The sequence below is a fragment of the Myotis yumanensis genome, unplaced genomic scaffold, assembly GCF_028538775.1.
Source record: "Myotis yumanensis isolate MYYU_CA2020_CCGP unplaced genomic scaffold, mMyoYum1.0.hap1 SCAF_7, whole genome shotgun sequence".
NCBI lineage: Eukaryota > Metazoa > Chordata > Mammalia > Chiroptera > Vespertilionidae > Myotis > Myotis yumanensis.
This window is the reverse complement of record NW_027223758.1, coordinates 66,862,799-66,882,156: the sequence shown is the minus strand read 5'-3', so window position 1 is coordinate 66,882,156 and position 19,358 is coordinate 66,862,799. Positions and strand designations below refer to the sequence as shown.

The 19,358-nt window shown below is 46.0% G+C and overlaps 1 protein-coding gene across 3 annotated transcripts in view; it reads left to right on the top strand.

Moving 5' to 3' along the window:
* Positions 1-8,077: 8,077 nt before the first annotated feature.
* ARFGEF2 (ARF guanine nucleotide exchange factor 2) overlaps positions 8,078-19,358 on the top strand; it is an 85,168-nt gene continuing 73,887 nt past the window's right edge. For all 3 annotated transcript variants that reach the window (XM_070420772.1, XM_070420774.1, XM_070420771.1), the window contains exon 1: positions 8,078-8,351. In XM_070420772.1, the coding sequence (XP_070276873.1) occupies positions 8,099-8,351 (253 nt within the window). In that variant the 5' untranslated portion in view covers positions 8,078-8,098. The remainder of the gene's footprint in view (positions 8,352-19,358) is intronic.

The window sequence follows — 19,358 nt, the reverse complement described above, 5'->3', positions numbered from 1 at the left end:
TGGGTCTCATCGGGCCAAATTCAAGGTGTCATGAGGGCTGTGTCCTTTCTGGAGACTCCAGAGGAGAATCGTTTTTCTTACCTATTCCAGAATCTAGAGCTGCCCACACGCCTTGGCTCATGGCCCCTTCCTGAATCCTCGCAGTTAGCAATGGCATCGCTCCGACCTCTGCTTCTGTCCTCACATGTGCCTTCTCTGGTTCTGACTCTTCTGCCTCCTTTTTAAACTTATAAGAACCCTTGTGATTATATTCAGCCCAGCCAGATAGTCGAGAGTAATCTTCCCATCCCAAGATCCTTAATGCAATCCCATCTGCAAAATCCTCTTGCCATGTAAAGTAACATCTTCACAGGTTCTGGGGATTAGGATATGGGTAACTTTGGGGAACCATCATTCTATCCCCACAGTGGGGTTCCCCAGAAGCCTATCCTGAGACAAGGATGTGGGTGCAAATGGTTTTATTTGGGAAACATCAGTGGGAGAACAGGGAAGGGAAGGAAGCCACTACGGGGTTTGCCCTCAGGCTAGTAGTCACTGGGGACCTCTGGGAGACTATAGAGGAGTGATGGCGAACCTATGACACGCGTGTCAGAGGTGACGCGCGAACTCATTTTTTTGGTTGATTTTTCTTTGTTAAATGGTATTTAAATATATAAAATGAATATCACAAATATAAGTCTTTGTTTTACTATGGTTGCAGATATCAAAAAATTTCTATATGTGACACGGCACCAGAGTTAAGTTAGGGTTTTTCAAAATGCTGACACGCCGAGCTCAAAAGGTTCGCCATCACTGCTATAGAGCATGCGCCGGAGGTGTAGGTTTATCATTGGGCGGCTCTCCGAAGTGTGTCAACCCACTGGCACTTCTGGTCTTCCCAAGTTTGGCCAAGCACACGTCTTTGGCCAGAGAAACCTCTGAGGCTGAGAGTCTGACATATTTAAACCAAAACAATTTCCAAAGCAGCATGTGGCAGACGCCGTCAGTGCCCCAGCCATCTGCCCTGGGCACTCACCTACCCTGTCCTGCCTGGAGGAGGCTGCTGTCCATGGGCCATGGGGCTCGGCCAGCCTGTGTGCAGGACACAGTCTCAGAGTCCAAGTCCCCAGAAGCAGCCCGTAGGCCAAGATGGGTGGGGACTAAGTGAATAACTACCCCAGTTCCCTCCTCCCTCGCTGGAGAACTCCGAGGCCGTCTACACTGACTCTGGGTTGTCCAGTGGGCTAGAGCCCCAGAAGCCCTTAGCGGTCACTGGCTTGATGTCACACCTTTGCTGGCTGCATCCCCGCTCCCCTGCTGCCGTGTCCTGGGATCCCCTCCCAAACACACTCAAACCCTTGTCTCAGGGTCCTCTTCTCGGGACAAGCAAACCACAAAATCCCACACCATGGTGTCTTAACTATTTACATCGAACAAGTTAACATTTCTAGTGCAGTGGGGGCTCGAGTTGGGGCCTCATAGTAGGGAAAAGCCTCAACTGTAGACTTTGGAGAGTCTCTCCAAAGGAGGTTATGTACCTCGCCACTGGATTCCGCTCCTGTGTGTGCGTGTGGCCACCGCAGACCTGCTGGCAGGAACTGAGGATGCTGTGTTTGAGTTCTGCCTTAAAGTAAACACGGAAAGTAAATATGTTTCAAAGGGAACAGTGACACACAGAGGCACCCTGGGAGCGGGCGGGTCATCCAGGATGGCCAGGCGTATAAAGAGTCTGTGTGCAGTGGGAAGAACCCAGACTGGCAATGGGAAAGGCCAACGGCAGGCTCGGCCACAAGGGCCTCACGTGATGCTGCATGTCACCACGTTGAGATGGTACTCAGAGGAAAGCAGGAGTCAGAGCAGACACGGTTAGCTGCCAACTTTACTACTTACGACCAGGTTCAGCTGCAAGAGGTAGGGAACCGGAAATAAAAGGTGCTTATGTCTACCTCATGTAGAAGTCCGTCGGTAGGCACCCTGGAATGTCAGGGAGCCAGGGGCCTCCGCTCTAGTTGCTCTGCTGAGGAGACTTCTGTGTCAAAGATGGCCTTGTGGTCCAACGAGGCTGCTGGACACTGGGGCGGGGGGGGGGGGGGGGCGGGAGGGATAGGGGGGAGGGGTCGCTGGATAAAAAAAAATGCAACGTATTCAGTTAAATTGCAATTATTTCTATTTCAGGTAAGCAGCAAATACTTTTAAAATATAACTCTGTCCCAATGATTGCGTGAGACATACTTAGACTTTCTTCTTTAGAAAGTACTCATTGTTTACCTGAAATTCAAATTTAACTGCTGTAACAAATTCCCATAAATGTAGTGGCTTAAAGCAACACAAATGTATTCTCTCACAGTTTTGGAGGTCGGAAGCGTCAAGCCGTGTTTCTGGTGGAGGCACTACGGGAGAACCCATTTCTCTGCCTTTCCCAGCTTTTAGAGGCTGCCTGTGTTCCTCAGCTTGTGGCCCCACAATCACTCCTACCTCTGCTCCATCATCGCATCTCCTGACCCTGACCCTCCCATGTCCCTCTGATAAGGATCCTTGTGATTACATGGAGCCTACTGGATAGTCTAGAATAATTTCCCCATTTCCAAACCCTTACTCGCAGCTACAAAATCCCTTTGCCCTCTAAGGCTTCTGGGGGTTAAGATGTGGAGATCTTGGGGAACCATTATTGTGCGTACCTTAGAAATGCACAAGTTGTCCCCCAAATAACTTGCTGATGGAAGGATTAAATCATGTGGACCCCAATCCAGCCACCTTCATTCATTCATCCATAAACAGTTACTAAGCACCTCCTATGTGCTCTGGGTATAGAACTATGAATGAGACAACGTCTCTACCTTCATGGATGCACATTCTACCTGGAGAAAACAAGATGGCAAGTGAACAAACTCACGTGAAAGCAGACCTTTCCTTTAAAAGGTGGAGCCTAATTCTTCTCTCCTTGAGTGTAGACTGAACTTGTCATTCATTTCTAAAGCAATTGTATGTAAATCAAGGGAAAACTGTATTTTGTCTGGAAGTTCACCATTTCAAAACCACATCACCATTGCCCTAACCAGTTTGGCTTGGTGGATAGAGCGTCGGTCTGCAGACTGGGGGGGGGGGGGGGGTTCCAGGTTCGATTCCGGTCAAGGGCATATACCTTGGTTGCGGGCACATCCCCAGTAGCGGGTATGCGGGAGGCGGCTGATCGATGTTTCTCTCTCATTGATGTTTCTAACTCTCTGTCCCTCTCCTTTCCTCTCTGTAAAAAATCAATAAAACATATTTAAAAATAAAAAAACACACATCACCACCATTTGCCAAACATGGTTGAGTCACCAAAACAGCACCACATCTGTGTGGTAAGCCACTTCAGAGACTAGGTCATAAAAATCACTGTGGCCTCCAATGGCTACTCTCTCTCTTTTTCTCTTAGGTCACTCGCTGTGGGGAAAGTGAGGTGCTGCGTCAGGGACACACTCAGCAGCCCGACAGAGGGGTGAAGAACTGGGATCTCCAACCAACAGCCCTGTGAGGGAGCCACCCTGTGAGCGGCTCCTCCAGCTCCGGGCAAGCCTTCTGATGACCGTGGCCCCAGCTGACAGCTTGACTGCAACTTCATGAGAGATCCTGAGTCAGAACCAACCTAGCTGCTCCCAAATTCCTAACCCATACATATGATGAGATCATAAATGTTTCCTTTCAAGCCACAAAGTGTTCAGGTAATTTTTTTATGCAGCAAAAGATACCTAGTACACAGATACACACACACCACCATTTCAAATTAAATTTAGTGCAACAAGTGAAGTGAATCAAGATGATGTGGAAACAAGTGGTGGGAGCAGGGGTGATAAGACTGGCAAGTTAGTGACAGCCTCCCTGGCCAGTGACCTTGAGCTTCGAACAGAATGGTGGGAAGGAGCCAGCCAGCAGGGCTTTCCAACCCCTATAGATACCACACACCCCTTTTTATAACCACTAGGTCTCCATTAACTATTCAAAAATGAAATTCATAGGCAATTAAATCTTCCTACACACATAATTTTTTTTAAAAGATAATGACCTAACAAAGATGAAACGAAAGGAAAGCAATGTATAATTTGCAAATTTTATTATGAGGTATAAATGCTCAGACACAATTACTCTAAGCCTTAGAGTCTAAGGGATACAATAAAGCAGCCTGATGCGGGAACCTAAAAGGAGAATCCCTTGAATGGTGACAGCTACAAAGCAGACTTACCAGGGTGCTGTGGTGGCAACTCAAACCCCATGGCTGGAATAAATGGCAGTGATGTGGTTTTGAAATGGCGAACAACAGTTCCAGACAAAACAGTTTTCCCTTGAATTACAATAATAGTTGCATTCCTGGAAAATTCCATACATATTAAAACAGGATGAGAAGTGCTTTGTGTTTATATGTAAAGCAGATGTAGGTTCTAGGTTTAGATCATTCTGAACAGGTTTCTCCCCTACAGGGATGTCTAGTCCAGCCACGTGAGACACGTGTAAATCTTTGCTATTTGGGATTGTCCCGCTCTCTACAGGATGTTGTCAAGCATTCCTGCTCCCCCGCCATCATAACAATAAAATTACTCCCCCCACAAAATTTCAACATGCCCTGGGGGGGTCGCACTGCCCTCACTGAGATGCACTGATTGAGAGGAACAGGGATGCTTCAGCCAAGCCCTTGATGGAAACAAAAAGGGAATCCAGTGTGGCTGGAGAGTCCTGGGGAGGAAGAGAAGAAAAGGGGAGAGAGAGGTTCAGGCAGAGAATTCAGCCAAGATGAGACACAGGTATCCCCCGCTTTTCAAAAGTTCGCGCTCCTCAGCTTGGCTTTTACAAAAGACCTACACTGTTACCTGTTTTCCTTAACCAAAAGAAATCCATAAAGCAAAATGGGAGCCATTATAGAGGCAGTGCACACCCTGAGCAGTGAAAGTGACACCACCAAGCTCCTCCGGGATCCACATGCAGCGAGCAGCTCCACATCAAGCCCCAGGGCTTGGAACTGTGACTGTGAGCATCTGTGTTTCACCCTCACTTATGTCGTGCATCCATCACCAAGATGTATCCTAAGGTATCAGAAAAGCCTCAGAGAGTGCTAAGGGGGTTCTGCTTAGAGTAAAACTGGACATACTTAAGTGTTTTGATTGTGGTGAATGAAATAAAGGCATTGAACTTGCCTGTGTTCACCATTCATACCACTTACACACAGAGGGAGAATCTTGAAAGCTGCCGAAGTTACTACTGGCTCTGCTAGTAGCAAAGTGGTTTCCGTTAGCCCGCATCCAGTAATAGATAAAATGGCAAGTCTAGAGCTTGAGCGGATTGATGGGTGCACAACGCTGTTATCTGGGAACACTCAAAAACTTTCCCATATACATTAATGGTAATTGCTTCTTCGCCTTATGCCATTTCAGCTTACGAAAGGTTTCGTAGGAACGTTCTACCTCCAGCTAGCAGGAGAAACTTTCCCTTAGATTCAATTCCAAGGGCATTAGGGAGTCCTGTAGGGTTTTCAGCAGGGAGTGACATAGCCCGACCTTGTTGTGGGGGGTGGCTCCAAACTTCTGTTACTCAGGGGATTGCACTGCACTTCTCAGAGAGTTTCACACATTCAAGCACTCATTCATTCAACACGTAAGGATTAAGGGGTGTCTCATGCTGTGTAACAAACTACTCCAAAATGGAGTGGCTTAAAAGAACAATCATTTGTTGTTTTCTGCTACTCTGTGGGTTGGCTGGGCAGTTCTGCTGGTTTCACCAGGGTTACTGAAGCTGCTTTATTCAGCGGGTGGGTCAGCTGCAATGGCTGGGCCTCTCTCTCCATGTGCTCTTTCTTCCAGATGCTTCCTGAGCATCCAAGACTTCTTGATGCCCAGGCTCTGGACCACACACAGCCTCACTTCTATCACATCTATTGGTCAAGGCAAGTCACAAGGCCACCCCAAGAGGGTAAAGAAACAGACTCCACTTTTTAACAGGAAGAGCTATAAAGCCACATTTACAGCAATGGAATTCATGGCCATGAAACATTCGACCTGGCTCTGGACCAGGCCCTGGGGATACAGTCTGCCCTTCTGTGGCCTATACCTGGCAGATCACAAACAAGTCAACAAGTTAAAAAGGTCAGAAAATGCAATGAACACACCAAGTAGGGAAAGAGGGGCTACTTTATTTTTTTTTATTTTTTTAAGTTCATGTGGCTTTGCACTTTTTAAAAATATATATGCTTTTATTGATTTTTTTTTAGAAAGGAAGGGAGAGGGAAAGAGAGAAACATCATCATTCAGCTGCCTCCTGCATGCCTCCCACTGGGGATGGAGTCTGTAACCTGAGCATGCCCCGACTGGGGATCCAGTCTGTAACCTGAGCGTGTGCCCTGACCGGAAATTGAACCCAGTGACCTCGCCATGCATGGGAGGATGCTTAGTAAACAACTGAGCCACAGGGGCCAGGGGGAGAGGTAGCTATTTAAACAGGGTGGTCAGGCCCTAGCCAGCTTGGCTCAGTGGATAGAGCATCGGCCTGCGGACTGAAAGGTCGTGGGTTCAATTCCGGTCAAGGGCATATGCCTGGGTTGTGGGCTCGATCCCCAGTGCGGGGTGTGCAGGAGGCAGCCGATCAATGATTCTCTCTCATCATTGATGTTTCTCTCTCTCTCTCCCTCTACCTTCCTCTCTGAAATCAATTAAAAATAAATAAATAAACAGGGTGGTCAGGGAGGGCCTCCCTGAGATGTTTGAACAGAGACCTGAGCATTTGAACATGCCTGCATGGGAAGTTTCTGCCGTTTCCAAGAAAGACATGTTCTTGCATGAGCCCAAAGCACCATGGCCCCACTTGGGAGAGGATGGCAGTGTAAAAGAAAGGGCTCCAAGGGACATCACCAGTGGTGTTGTGCTATCACTGGTCGTGGGATGGGGGGAAGGTGCCCTAGGGCCAGAGTATCTGTCTTCTTATACTCATTTGCAGCTGTATAACACTGGCAATCTCTGCTTCTGCTTCTGTCAGACATCACCCCAAGCCCCCTTGCCCTGGTGTACTGCACAGGGAGGAACCGCAAGGTTATGAGAATAAACGGATGCACTCCAGAGGGCTATGCACTTGGGGTGGCTCTTCCTGGCTGCACTGTGCACAGGGGTGGCACTAGATGCACAGAGGGTCTCCATACTAGATGCCAGGGGTCAGCTCCGCTGCGCAGACAGGAGGCTTGTGCGGAAGGGGTGTGTCTTGCCAACAGCATGGAGAAATCCCGTTTGGAGAGTGCACACGAATACCTGTCTCTCTTTCTCTACCTTCCCTTGGCTTCTCCTTCCCGTCCACTCATCATCCCCTTCATTTCCTTTTCTCTCTCCATCACCCACCGTGCTTTCTTTCCATCCTTTCTCACCTCCTCCCCTTCACCTCCTCCCACACCATTCTTTTTCCCTTTCATTCCTGTGCCCTTGTCCTAACTTCCCCCTCTTCCCTTTATCCTTCTCATCTCCTCTTTTCTTCCTTCTTCTCTGCTATTCTCCTACGCTCTCCACTCCCGACCTCCTCCCTGCCTTCACCCCTTCACTTCCTCTCACCCCAGCTCCACCTCTCCCCTGCTTCTCCTATCTTCATGCCTCCCCTCATCTCTAACCACCTCCCCTCATCTCTAACCACCTCTCCTCCTCTTCCACTCCCCTGGCTGCCTCTCTCCTCCTCCTCTGGCCCCTTGATCACCTCTCTCAGTCTCTGGCCAATCCTCTTTTTTCCCTAACTTTCCCCCCTTCCTTCCTCTCCTCCCTTCTCCTCTCCTACCCCTTACTCCACTCTCACGGTCCTCGCTGCCTCGCGGTCTCCTCGCCTCCTTTTTTATCACCCACATCACCGCCTCTCCTGCCTTCACCTCCGTTGTTCTGCCCTCCAGGACCCGACCCGACCCGCCTTCGCCCACTTCCACTCGCCTCCCCACCCTCTTTTTTCCTGCCTGCCTTCCCCCACCTTGGCCCCGCCCTTCCTCGTTCACTGGCCCCGCCCCTTCCCAGCCGTAGGCCCCGCCTTGCCGGGGTCACGGGGTCGACGGACGCGCGGCGGCCGCAGCGGCCCCGCCAGTCACGTGGTCACGTGACGCGCTCCAACATGGCGGCGCTGTGGGGCCGCGATGTCGCTTCCTGACGGGGCGGCACGGACGGACGCGGCGGGTGCCGACCGGGACGCCGGGCCCGCGGCCTCGTTCACCCGTTCGCTCGTGCCGCCAGCCCGCGGGGCTCCCAGCCCCCGCCGGGCTGGTGCCATGCAGGAGAGCCAGACCAAGAGCATGTTCGTGTCCCGGGCCCTGGAGAAGATCCTGGCCGACAAGGAGGTGAAGCGGCCCCAGCACTCCCAGCTGCGCAGGGCCTGCCAGGTGGCGCTCGGTGGGTGAGCCGCCCCGACCCGGCCCGGCCCCGCGCCGGCCTCCCCGCGTCGGCCGTTACCGCCCTCGCCCTCAGCCCAGCCTCCGGGGCTCCACCTCCCCTCGACCCCAGTCCCACCCTGCCGTCCTCCTGCAGGACCTCGGGGGAGACGGATGCTCTGGCGCCTCGGGACTGGCCCAAGGTCACCCCGCAAGTTGTGGCGACCGGCGCGGCAGGCTCTCCAGCCTCCAGTCTTGAGGCACTCGCCTCGGCGTCCCGTTTCCTGGTTCCTCCTCACCCGCTCACTGTAGTCCTGCCTCGAGTCGGTTCTGCACCCGCTGGGGGCTCCGTGCGAGCGGGCAGGTGGGGAGGGCTGGTTCGGGGAACCCGGAGGCTTGCTGTGGAAGTGTGGGTTGGAGAGCGTCTTCCTTCCATTTGGGGAGTTCCCCTACCCCCTCCACGGGGGGCATGGAGCGGGCTCTCCTGCGTCTCCCAGGTATGGTGTGGACGAGACGTGGTCCGGGCGGTCCACTGCAGGGGAGGGTCTGAGGACAAGGGTGCTCGTCTGTTTTATTCGCTTCTGGATCCGCTGCACCTGCACCCGTGCCTGGCACACAGTAGACACTGATCGGATAGACCCCTAGTTACGGAAAGAGGGAGAGGGCGCTGACTCATAACTAGTTAAAACCTTAATTCCAACATCAACATCCCATTTTTCAGTTTAAAGCAACAGATATTTGTCACATGCGCACTGTGTACCAAGCACCGTGATGGGCACTGGGGATACAGTGGGGAACGAGTCAGACAAGATAGTTGCCCTTTAAGGAGCTTGTACTCTAATAGGGGAGACAAAATAAGTAAATAAGAAAATTAATGAGACACCTTTGAATACTAATAAGTACTTTTGTGAAAATAAAAGAGCGAGATGTGATAACAAAGGAATGCTTTTGATGAGGTGTCAAGAAAGTAATCCTTTCTGAGGGGTGACGTTTGAACGGATACTGAACGGCAAGGAGCATCCCTGTGGAGTTTGGGAGAAGAGCGTTCCGGCAGCGAGGATCAATACGGTTGACTAGATCCGGCCACACTGCCCCTATGCCTTTGGTTTGGAATATGTAAAAAGACCTGTTTTTCCCAGCAAACTGCGTAAGTGGAAGGTTTTCTTTTCTGCAGAGTTTGAGATTGCCATCACCTTTCTCACATTATCTGGTCCAAGGTCCAGTGCTGAGATTCTTCTCTTGGGGCCTGGGAGTGGGCTTGTGAACTTTGCACTCCTCTGGGCAGAAGGCCCCTGGCTTTCATCAGATTCCCATCAGGGCCTAACTCCCTCAAGGGTCAAGAACTGGTGACATAGAGGTTGTTGCTTAGATAATCTTGGAGGAATTTACTGAGATTTAGACTTGCAACGCTTTTCTGTTCAGAAAAACCAAGGCTACATGTTGGATGTCGTTTTATCAGGAATGCTCGATAAGCACTACAAAGCAGTTTGTTAGTTAGGCCAAAAGGCCTGGTACTTATAACTCTACTTGGAAATCTGCCTGGATTCTATCCTCTCACTATTACTTTTAAGTGTATTGTCACACACGATTCAAAATAGTTATTTGGCAGAAAAGTCTCCATTCCTTCCTCAGAAAACAACCTATAATTTTCACCAAATTGTATATCACATTCTTGGAACCTACTTATAAAATGGATCATAAAGGGCCATAACATTGAGAGCTTATTAGACATTTTTGGATCATATCTTTCTTCAGAAGTTCAGATTTTTCCAACCCGTATTGTGGAATGCACATTCAGTGTGTTAGTAGTGGCTGTAAGAAATAACCTGTAAAGGAAGTAATTCGACCATAGGTTAAATGAGTAGCAAGTTGACATAGTGGCTCATCGTCATAAAATTGAGTAATAGGAGCTATAGTAAGGAGACCTACGCTTAGTGTTGAGTTGAACCAGCCATCTTGTTTAAGAGAGTAATTGTGTGTTGTTGCTGTTAAATAAAAATGACTGTTTTACTTATAAACAATAGAAAACATACAGCAAAATGCCTAATGAGATGTCACTCTGCATCTCAAGACACAGTCCTCTTTCCAGTAAAAGTAGCCACAATGAGCCTGTGTATAAGAAGGGTTGCAAAGGAGCTAGTATTTTAGAGGTTACCATGTGTGGATTGTCATTAATTTTTGATAAGAGGAACGTTAAATGACTACTCAAAGTCGAAATGCTTGAATGAGAAGAGCACTTAACAGGAAACAGCCTCTGTGATATGAGTCCAATTGTAGCTTGTCAGGGGAGGGGAGAGGGGCTGCTGGATAGGGATTAGGAGTGTGTGCTCACTCAAGACTGCCTGCGTTTCCCTGCCTTCCACTTGTTATCTTTGTGATCTTGGAGAGATCGACCTTCCTCAAAGGGTTGTTATAAAGTTAGTTGACATGTGCAAAGGACTTGGCATGTAGTAGGTGCTCTGTAAAGGCTTGCTGCTCTTACTTATGTTTATTATTTTAAGCTACAAACCAGAGAAACTATAAGTGCTCTGGCTTAATGTAGTATATTAACCTACATTGGTTCCTCATTCAGCAGTGGCTTTTTCTTTATTTGGTTTGTAGATGCAATAAATAAGAATTTAATTACATAGCAAAAAGACTGTTTATTGCTAAATAAACCCAATGAAGATGGGGTGGTTGTCTCTTGTAAAAACAATGATGATCAAGATGGAAAAAGTTTGGAGTAATCTCACTGATTCATCTCCACTAAATGCCAAATGCCTAGATAGAGACTCTCAAGTAGGGGTTGTGTCCTTCCAGCCTTTATCTGGAGAAATCAGAAGAGCCCGTGAGAGTATTCATCTCCACAAGGACATTGTGGCTCTTTCCCATGTTAACAAATTTTTGACATATAAGTAATCTTGAACCTTTCAGCCCCCTGTTGGGTAACATAATTATATCACTAAAACTCCCTTTCATGTCTTTTTTAAGAGCCATTTTTTCCCCGTGATCTCTCCTTAACTTATATTGCTGCTTTTTTTTCTTTTTAATCCTCACTCTAGGATATGCTTATTGATTTTGAAGAGAGAATGAGAGAGAAATATCAATCGGTTGCCTTCCTTACATGCCCTGACCAGGATTGAACCTGCAACCTAGGTATATACCCTGACTTGGACTCGAACCCACAACCTTTAAGTATATGGGATGACACTCCAACGCACCTGAGCCACCTGGCCAGGGCATCTGCTCTTGAACTATATGGAGTTTGCAGACTTGACAAGATAATTGAGTGCTTTTAAATTGAGCATAGAAAAATTTGTCTGGAAATCTGAAAAACTTTAACGGAATTCTAACAATTCTTTACGTATATATAAGAGATACAATATCTTATTTAATAATTTAATATGCACAAATGGCCAAGTAAGGGTTAAGTGTTCTATAATTGTTGTCATTATTCTTAGTCATTATCAAGAATATGTAAAGCCAATAGTAAACATACCTATATGTTTTTCAAATGACTTTTAAAAATTGAATGTATTTTTTAGAGTAGTTTTTAGATTCACAGCAAAATTTCATTAAAGGTACAGAGAAGAATTCTCACATAGGCCCTACCTCACACATGCATAGCCTTTCCCGTTATCACTATCTCTCACCAGAGTGGTACATTTGTTACAATTGATGAACCTGAATTATCATTAATGTAGACACCCAATTGAGTGACTTTTTAACATCTCATGTTATGTAGTAACTATGATATCTACCATGTACTGAGCATTTCTTACGTTTCAGGCACAGTGCCATGAGCTTTACATGCAGTTTAGTTCTTACTGTTATCCTCATTGAGGCCCAGAGAAGTTGGCCAGCATAACTCAGCCAGTAAGCAATGGAGCTGGGGTGTGAACACAGGCAATCTGGCTCCAGAGCCCAAGAACTATTACTACCATGCTGTATTGTTTCTCCATATAAAAGTTCTTGTATATGAAGTCTTTAAACAGTTATTATACTACAATGATGTTTCTGTGCAAATGAAGTTTTAATAAAGTTTCTGTAAGTAAACCACTCAGTAAGTAAAGAGACCATATTTTCTATAGTTGGGATGTATTTGAAAGGCCTCTAATGAAAAAGATCACAACTATTTTTCCTGCAGGGTTTTACTGCATAGGTCTTTGGTTTACTTTAATTTATGGACTAATGGGAAGAAGTAAATGAGGGTAAAGAGCTGGTTTCCCATAAGTTTCATTTGAGTTATGAAGTTCTTCTGATTTATGACATCTCTCTTTATCAGCCATGAACTCCCTCATATTAATTCTGGAGTTGTGGCCTGTAATTGATGTCTGTCTTTGGGTCCAGTAGGGAAAGGGGAACCAAGGCCCAGAGAGCAACTTGCCCACATCTGCACAGCCAGATGGGGAAGCAGCTATATACAACACAGCTCTAGCCTGACATAAATGATAAATTAATTTGTAGATTTTCTACTCTGTTAAATATATGGGATTTAGAGATACGTGGATCTTTGGAGAGCTTAGCTTGAGCTGTCTTGATGGCAGGATGAAGGTGGAAACCAGACTGGAGTGGGTTGAGGCATGAGTGGGAGGTAGGGAAATAGTGAGCTCAGACAACTCTTTCCCAGAGTTTGGCTGTGGTGTGAAGGGGAGGAGGAGATATGGATCATGGGAAGTTTTCTTTCTGTTGTTTTTGTCTTTTTTTTTTTAAGATATGAAAGATTTGTTTAAATGTCATTGGGAAGGAGCCAATTAAGGGAGTACATTCATAAGTTGTATATTAATGTGCAAGAAACATTTAACATTTATACATCCATCTGATGGTAAATTGCTTTTTCCTCCATATGCTGATGATGATGATGTTCTAATTTTGATGTGTTCAGAATAACTATTCTCACTATTAGGAAGAACCTCAGTGCAAAATTTGAAAAATATAAATTTTTAAAAATCCCTAAATTGTCATAGCAGATAGAGTAAGGCTTTAAATTAATATATAGAATGAAATATTTAATTTTAGCAAATTCTGGTATTTTGGTTGGACATTTTGTTTATGAGTGCTGTATATTATAAAAGTTCTGAGGAATAACAGGACTCAGGAGCCTGACAGATTACTCTTTGTTGAAAAGCTTTATGATGATTCTTTGGGAGGAGGTCATCTCTCTAGAAGCAGCATCTAAAAATTGGATTTTGGTTATTGAAAGGTATTTATTTATTGGATTGGTGGAATATTCATTGAGAACTGAGTTTGAAACTTTGCTTATTCATTAGTCCTGTGAACCTGGGCTAATAAGTTAGCTTTTTGAGCCTGAGTTTCCTGAGGTGGTAATACCTATGCCACAGGATTATTGTAATGGTTAAGTGAATTAATGAGTGAAATTACTGACACAGTACCTGGCACTTAACAGATGACCTGCTAAAATTCAGAGGCATTGGTGTTACCATGTTTAAAGGAGAAGGAGCTGAATGCTTGCTCTTCTCTATCTTCCCTATTCATTGGTTTATGGACCTTTTTGCTAGTCTCTGACATTTGGACACCAGAGAAGCAAGTGGTTGGATGAATTTAGAGCTCTGTCCTGTACTTGTAAATCTCAGGGAAGATTCTGTAAGCAGTGCTGGGGAAAACAGTAAGACCATTCTTTATGGAAAAGAGTGAACTTGTGAAAAGCGTGTACTTAATCAGCAAGTACATGGAGTCTCCTACATAAATAGCTCAGCACTGTATTTAGTTCTCACCATTTTCACCAGGCTGAGGGGCCTGCCAGGAAAATACTTGACTTTCTTTCCAGCAAGGTTATCTTAGAAAAGAGTTTTTATGTTTGTTAATCCTGGAGTCTTCCTATAAGAAACTTCTTTTGGTTTACTGTCTTGGTTATAAATAAATCTTTTAGCTTTTTGTTAGGTATTTTATTAGGTTTTATAGATTTATAGGGAGAATAGCCTTCTTGTGCTAGGACATAAAACTCTTAAATTTGCCCTCAGCCCTAGGAAGTGGTCAGTTTATATATGTTCTTTATATAATTCTTTTTCCTGTTGACTGAATGAGGCTGAAATTCATTTAGATAGTATTTATTTGGGTGTCACACCTGGTGTTATGATGCAAGGAAAATAAAAAAAACAAGGACCCTGTTCTGTTCTCATGGAGTTTTCAGTTAATGGAGAAGAGGGGCATTGTTCAAATAATCTTGTCCTCTGGGCCATACTAGCAACTTGAGAAATCCCAGGAATGAGAGAAGCCTGGTCCTGCAAGGGGATTGAACAAGAAGTGAGGGAAAACTTTCCTGAGTCTGGAGATCTGAATGATAAATAAAAATTAAATAGGTCAAAGTCAGAGGCATTTTGGCAGTATGGGGAAGCAGCATGTGCAAAGGTCCTGTGGCAGCAAGGTGGTATATCTGTTAAGGAAACTAAAAGATATAACTATATATGAATTTACAATTACAAAAAAAAAAAAGTCAGGGAAAGAATGTTTGAGGATGAGGTGGGAGAGGTAGGCCAGGGCCCTTGGAGATCATTGTGAGAGTTTGACTTTTAGACCAAAAGCAGTGAGACCACACTGAAGAGTTCTAAACAGGGAAGAAGGTGATGGGATGACCAGTTTTGTATTTTTGTTTTTTTTGTTGTTGTTGTTGTTGTTGTTTTTCAAAATATATTTTATTGATTTTTTACAGAGAGGAAGGGAGAGGGATAGAGAGTTAGAAACATCGATCAGCTGCCTCCTGCATACCCCCTACTAGGGATGTGCTCGCAACCAAGGTACATGCCCTTGACTGGAATCGAACCTGGGACCCTTCAGTCCACAGGCCGACACTCTATCCACTGGGCCAAACCAGCCGGGGCAGGTTTTGTATTTTTGGAAAGATCACTTGGGCCATTGTGTTCAGAACATCTTAGAGCAGGGATGGGGAACATCTGGCCCGTGAGCCATATAAGTCCCACGAAATCATTTGGTCTGGCCCTGCCAAGGCATTAGGGGTGAGTTAATTAAATATTTGACCAAGTATAGCAGGCTAATTTTTAAGTTGATAGTTTTATATGGCATGAATATGATGTTATAAATATCCAAATGGCCCCTGGCAGAAAAAAGGTTTCCCACCCCTATCTTAGAGAAAGACCAGAGATGTTAGTGGCCTGGACTTAGAGTAGTAGTGACAATAGAAATAGAGCAAAATGAATGGTTTTCCCATTTGCTTAGAAGGTAAAGCTAAAAAAACCTGCTGATGGATTGGGTGAGAATGAGGATTGCTAAGGCTATTAAGTTTCTGACTCACCCAACTGGATGGATGTTGGTTCCGTTCTTTAAAATGGGAGTGTGGGAAGAGGAGGGGGTCAGGGATGAATTGGGACTTGGATGTGTTGAGTATTACCTGCCTTTGAGCATCCAATTGGACAGGTGGAGTGGGAAGTGGATAAATAAATGAGCCTGATGTTCATAAAACAGGCCTGGACTGGAAATCGAGATTTGGGAGTCATCAGAGTCTGGGTGGGGATCGAAAATATAGGTGAGGGTAAGACGGCCTGAAGAGAAAGAGAGAGTAAAGGGAAGGAGAGGCATGGGGAGCTAGGAACCCAGCCTGCTCTGGCTGAGTAGAGGAAGTTAAGTCTGTAAGGTAAATGAAGAAGAGATGGGCTGACAAGAGGCGGAAGGCAGATGAGAATGTGTGCTTAAGAAGCATAGAAAATTTCAAGAAGGGTGAGGTCAGTAATAAGGTCAAATTTTGCAGGGAGCTCAGGTCAAATAGATACTGGAAAAATGCCTATCAGATTGAGTGGTATATGGGTGGATTTAGCTTGAGTTGTTTTGGTGGTGTAGTGAAGGTGAAAGCCAGGCTGGAGTGGGTTGAGGCATGAGTGGGAGGTGAGGAAATAGGCAGTGAGCACAGACAACTCTCACATGGAAGTCATGGAAGTTGTATTGTGTAGAGGTGTGTTATTTATTTATTTATTTATTTATTTATTTATTTATTTATTTAAAGGTAAAAGCTTGAACTTGTTTCAGTGTTATTGGGAAGGGAGCCCGCTGAGGGCAAAGGTTAAATGCAGGAATGAGAAAGGACAGTTTATTCAACAAGTATTGAGTGCCTACTCCATGCCTAGGAATTCCTAGGTGCTGGGAATTCAACAGTGAAGACAACAGGCGAAAGTCTCTGGTTATAGAGTTTATGGTCTACTGAGGAAAACCAATAACAAATGGACTGATACATAATATGTCAAGATTGGTAAGTACTGTGAAGAAAAATTAGAAAAATGAGTCAGAATAAAGTGAAAAAATAAAGCAGGTGAGATACAAAATGATGAGGAGTAGAGATGACAGTTTTAGGTGGTGAGGGAAGGACTCTGAAGAAGTGACATTTGAACAGTGATCTGAAGGAGGTGAGGGGGGAAGCCATGTGGCTATCTGGGGGAGGGAGGGCCTTCCAGGCAGCAGGAAAAGCAAGTGCAAAGGCCCTGAAACAGAAAAACCCAACAAGCAGGCTGGAGACAGGCAGTAGAAGATGAGATCAGAGGGATAGCAGGGGCCAGATCTTATAAAGGCTTGGAGGCCAAGGTCATGATTTTGGATTTTACTCAGAGTGAGATGAGAAGTCAGTAGAGAGCTTTGAGCAGAGGAGCATATATCATCTAATTTACATTCCAAGGGAATCCCTCTGGCTGCTGTGTGGAGAAAAATGTGGGGAGGGAGGGCGGATTAGATCTCAAGCAGTAAGACCAGTTAAGAGGCGGTTATGGTGGTCTGGGTGGGAGATGATGGTGGTGGCCTGGTCAGAAGTGATGAGATTCTATATAATACGGAAAGCATGAAGTTCCTGAGAAGGCAGGTAGGGATGGGCGACTGCAGAACTGGAGGGATTGGACACCAACTGTCTTCTAGCAGGAGTGGAGGTGGTGGGTTCAGAAGTAAGTCAGTTTACAGGTTTGCTAACAGGAAGTAGAGGGAATCTCCTTGTGGCAGCTTCTAATTTCTGTGTGAAGTAGGAGCCACTCCATCGATGATGAGTAAAGAGTGGTGATGATTAGGAGGGAGAGATGGGGTGTTTAAGGAGAGCAGAGAAATGCGCAGTAGTCATTGCAGAGCGTTAGAGAAGATGGGCTTAAGTAGCAGTATTTGGGGTGCTGATTATGGCTTTATAGATCTACCAACTTGGTCTGTTGTCAGAAGTCTGGTTTTTAGGTGGGAACAGGTCAAAAGGAGATGGTAGTACAATCTAAGTTTGAGATTTTGCCAGCAGTTAAGAGTAAAGGTCAGAGAGAGAGAGAGAGGAACAAGGCTATCGATTGCCTATCATTCAGATAACAATCCTGCTAATGGATTCTATCCTGGAAAGTGAAGATAGGGGAAACCTGATATATTAGCCTTGTCAAAGTTTGACAGGCCAAAAGTAGGCCCTGCTTGCAGTTGAGTAGGTCAATTGGAAGGAAAGGAGGTTGTGGGCAGAGAGCAGGAAGGAGCTGGAAGTACCACCGTTGCACATGGGGACAAGATTCACAGTGTCACCAGCCACACCAGGGCGGTTTAGAGTGAAGGAGATCATTGGAGGGGGAGTTGAAGGAATTGAAGGCAGCATAGTAGAGAGGGGTGTGGCAGCTCAGATGTGTGAGGAGTAGTAAAGGTTTGAAGGGATGTTGTGGGACTTTCCGATCCCCATCCAGACTCTGATGACTCCCAAATCTCGATTTCCAACCCAGGCCTGTCTTATGAACATCAGGCTCATATATCTATCCACTTCCCACTCCACCTGATCAGCTGCCTCCTGCACACCCCACACGGTGGTGGCACTGTGGAGCTTGAGGAGAGAATGTGACTTAGTGCCAAAGTCTCTGATGAATGGGGAGGTGTGACCCAAGAGGTTCATAGGTGGCAGCCATGCCCAGAAAGGATTTCCCAGGAAGACCTTGTGGTTTTCCCCACCCCTCCCCACTCAGGTCTCCTTTCTTTCCGGCCTACTCATTTATTGCTTCTAATTGCCCAGTTGGCAGTTGGGAAAGCAATGCCTGGTAAGAAGTGGAGCAGTAAATGGAGCAGCTGTGACCCACCATATGCTCCTCTTCCTTCACCCACCCTCTCCCCCTTCTCATCATCGGCAGGTTCTGGAGTGCCAGCTCTGGAGCAGCCAGTCTTGGTGTGAATCCTGACTACACAGTAGCTCTTCCAGGCTGTGAGCATGGGAGGTGACTTCACCTCTCTGTGCTCGAATTCCTCACCTGTATGACAGTTAAGGATAAGAGTGCTCTTGCTTCCATGGGTTGTGATGAGGACTGAATGGGCACCTGCTGCTAGTGAATGTCAGCTGTTTTGATGATGATTTTGGTTCCACTCATTTGCTTTTTTCCCTTGGCTTTGTCTGGTTCCATCTATGGCACTAGAGATTTTGCACTGTTGCTAACTCCTGTTTTAAGATAAGAGCAAGACATTTATTGACCTCCCGCTGTATGCCACATAGTGCCTTAGCCATTAATCTCACAGTACCTTTCTTCTCATGGGGTAGTTGAGAGAATTACCTGCACCCAACTGCCTAGTCACAGTCTCTAAAGCACATGGGGCTGCCTTTTATCCTTTTTTTTTTTTTTTTTTTAGTTAATCCTCACCCGAGGATATTTTTTCCATTGATTTTTGGAGAGAGTGGAAGGAAGGGAAGGAGGGGGAGAGAGAGAGAAACATTGATGTGAGAGAGACACGTCAATTGGTTGCCTCCCACATGCACCCCAACCATGGCTGGGAATTGAACCTGCAACTCAGGTACCTGCCCTTGATTGGGAATCAAACCCGAGACCCTTTATTGCATGGGCTGACACTCTAACCACTGAGGGACACTGGCCAGGGCTATTATCCTAATTTTTTAAAGTTGGAAATCCAGATTCAGGGATAATTAATAACCCACCTGGCATCTTTCAGCTAATAGAACTCCATGCCAGGACTTGAACCTATTTCTCCCTGAATCACAAATCTATTTTTTTCTTCCCATACCAGCCTGCCACACACCTTTTCCCGCCTCTTTTTTTTTTTATTATGTATTTTAGAGAGGAAGGGAGAGAGAAAATCACTGATCAGC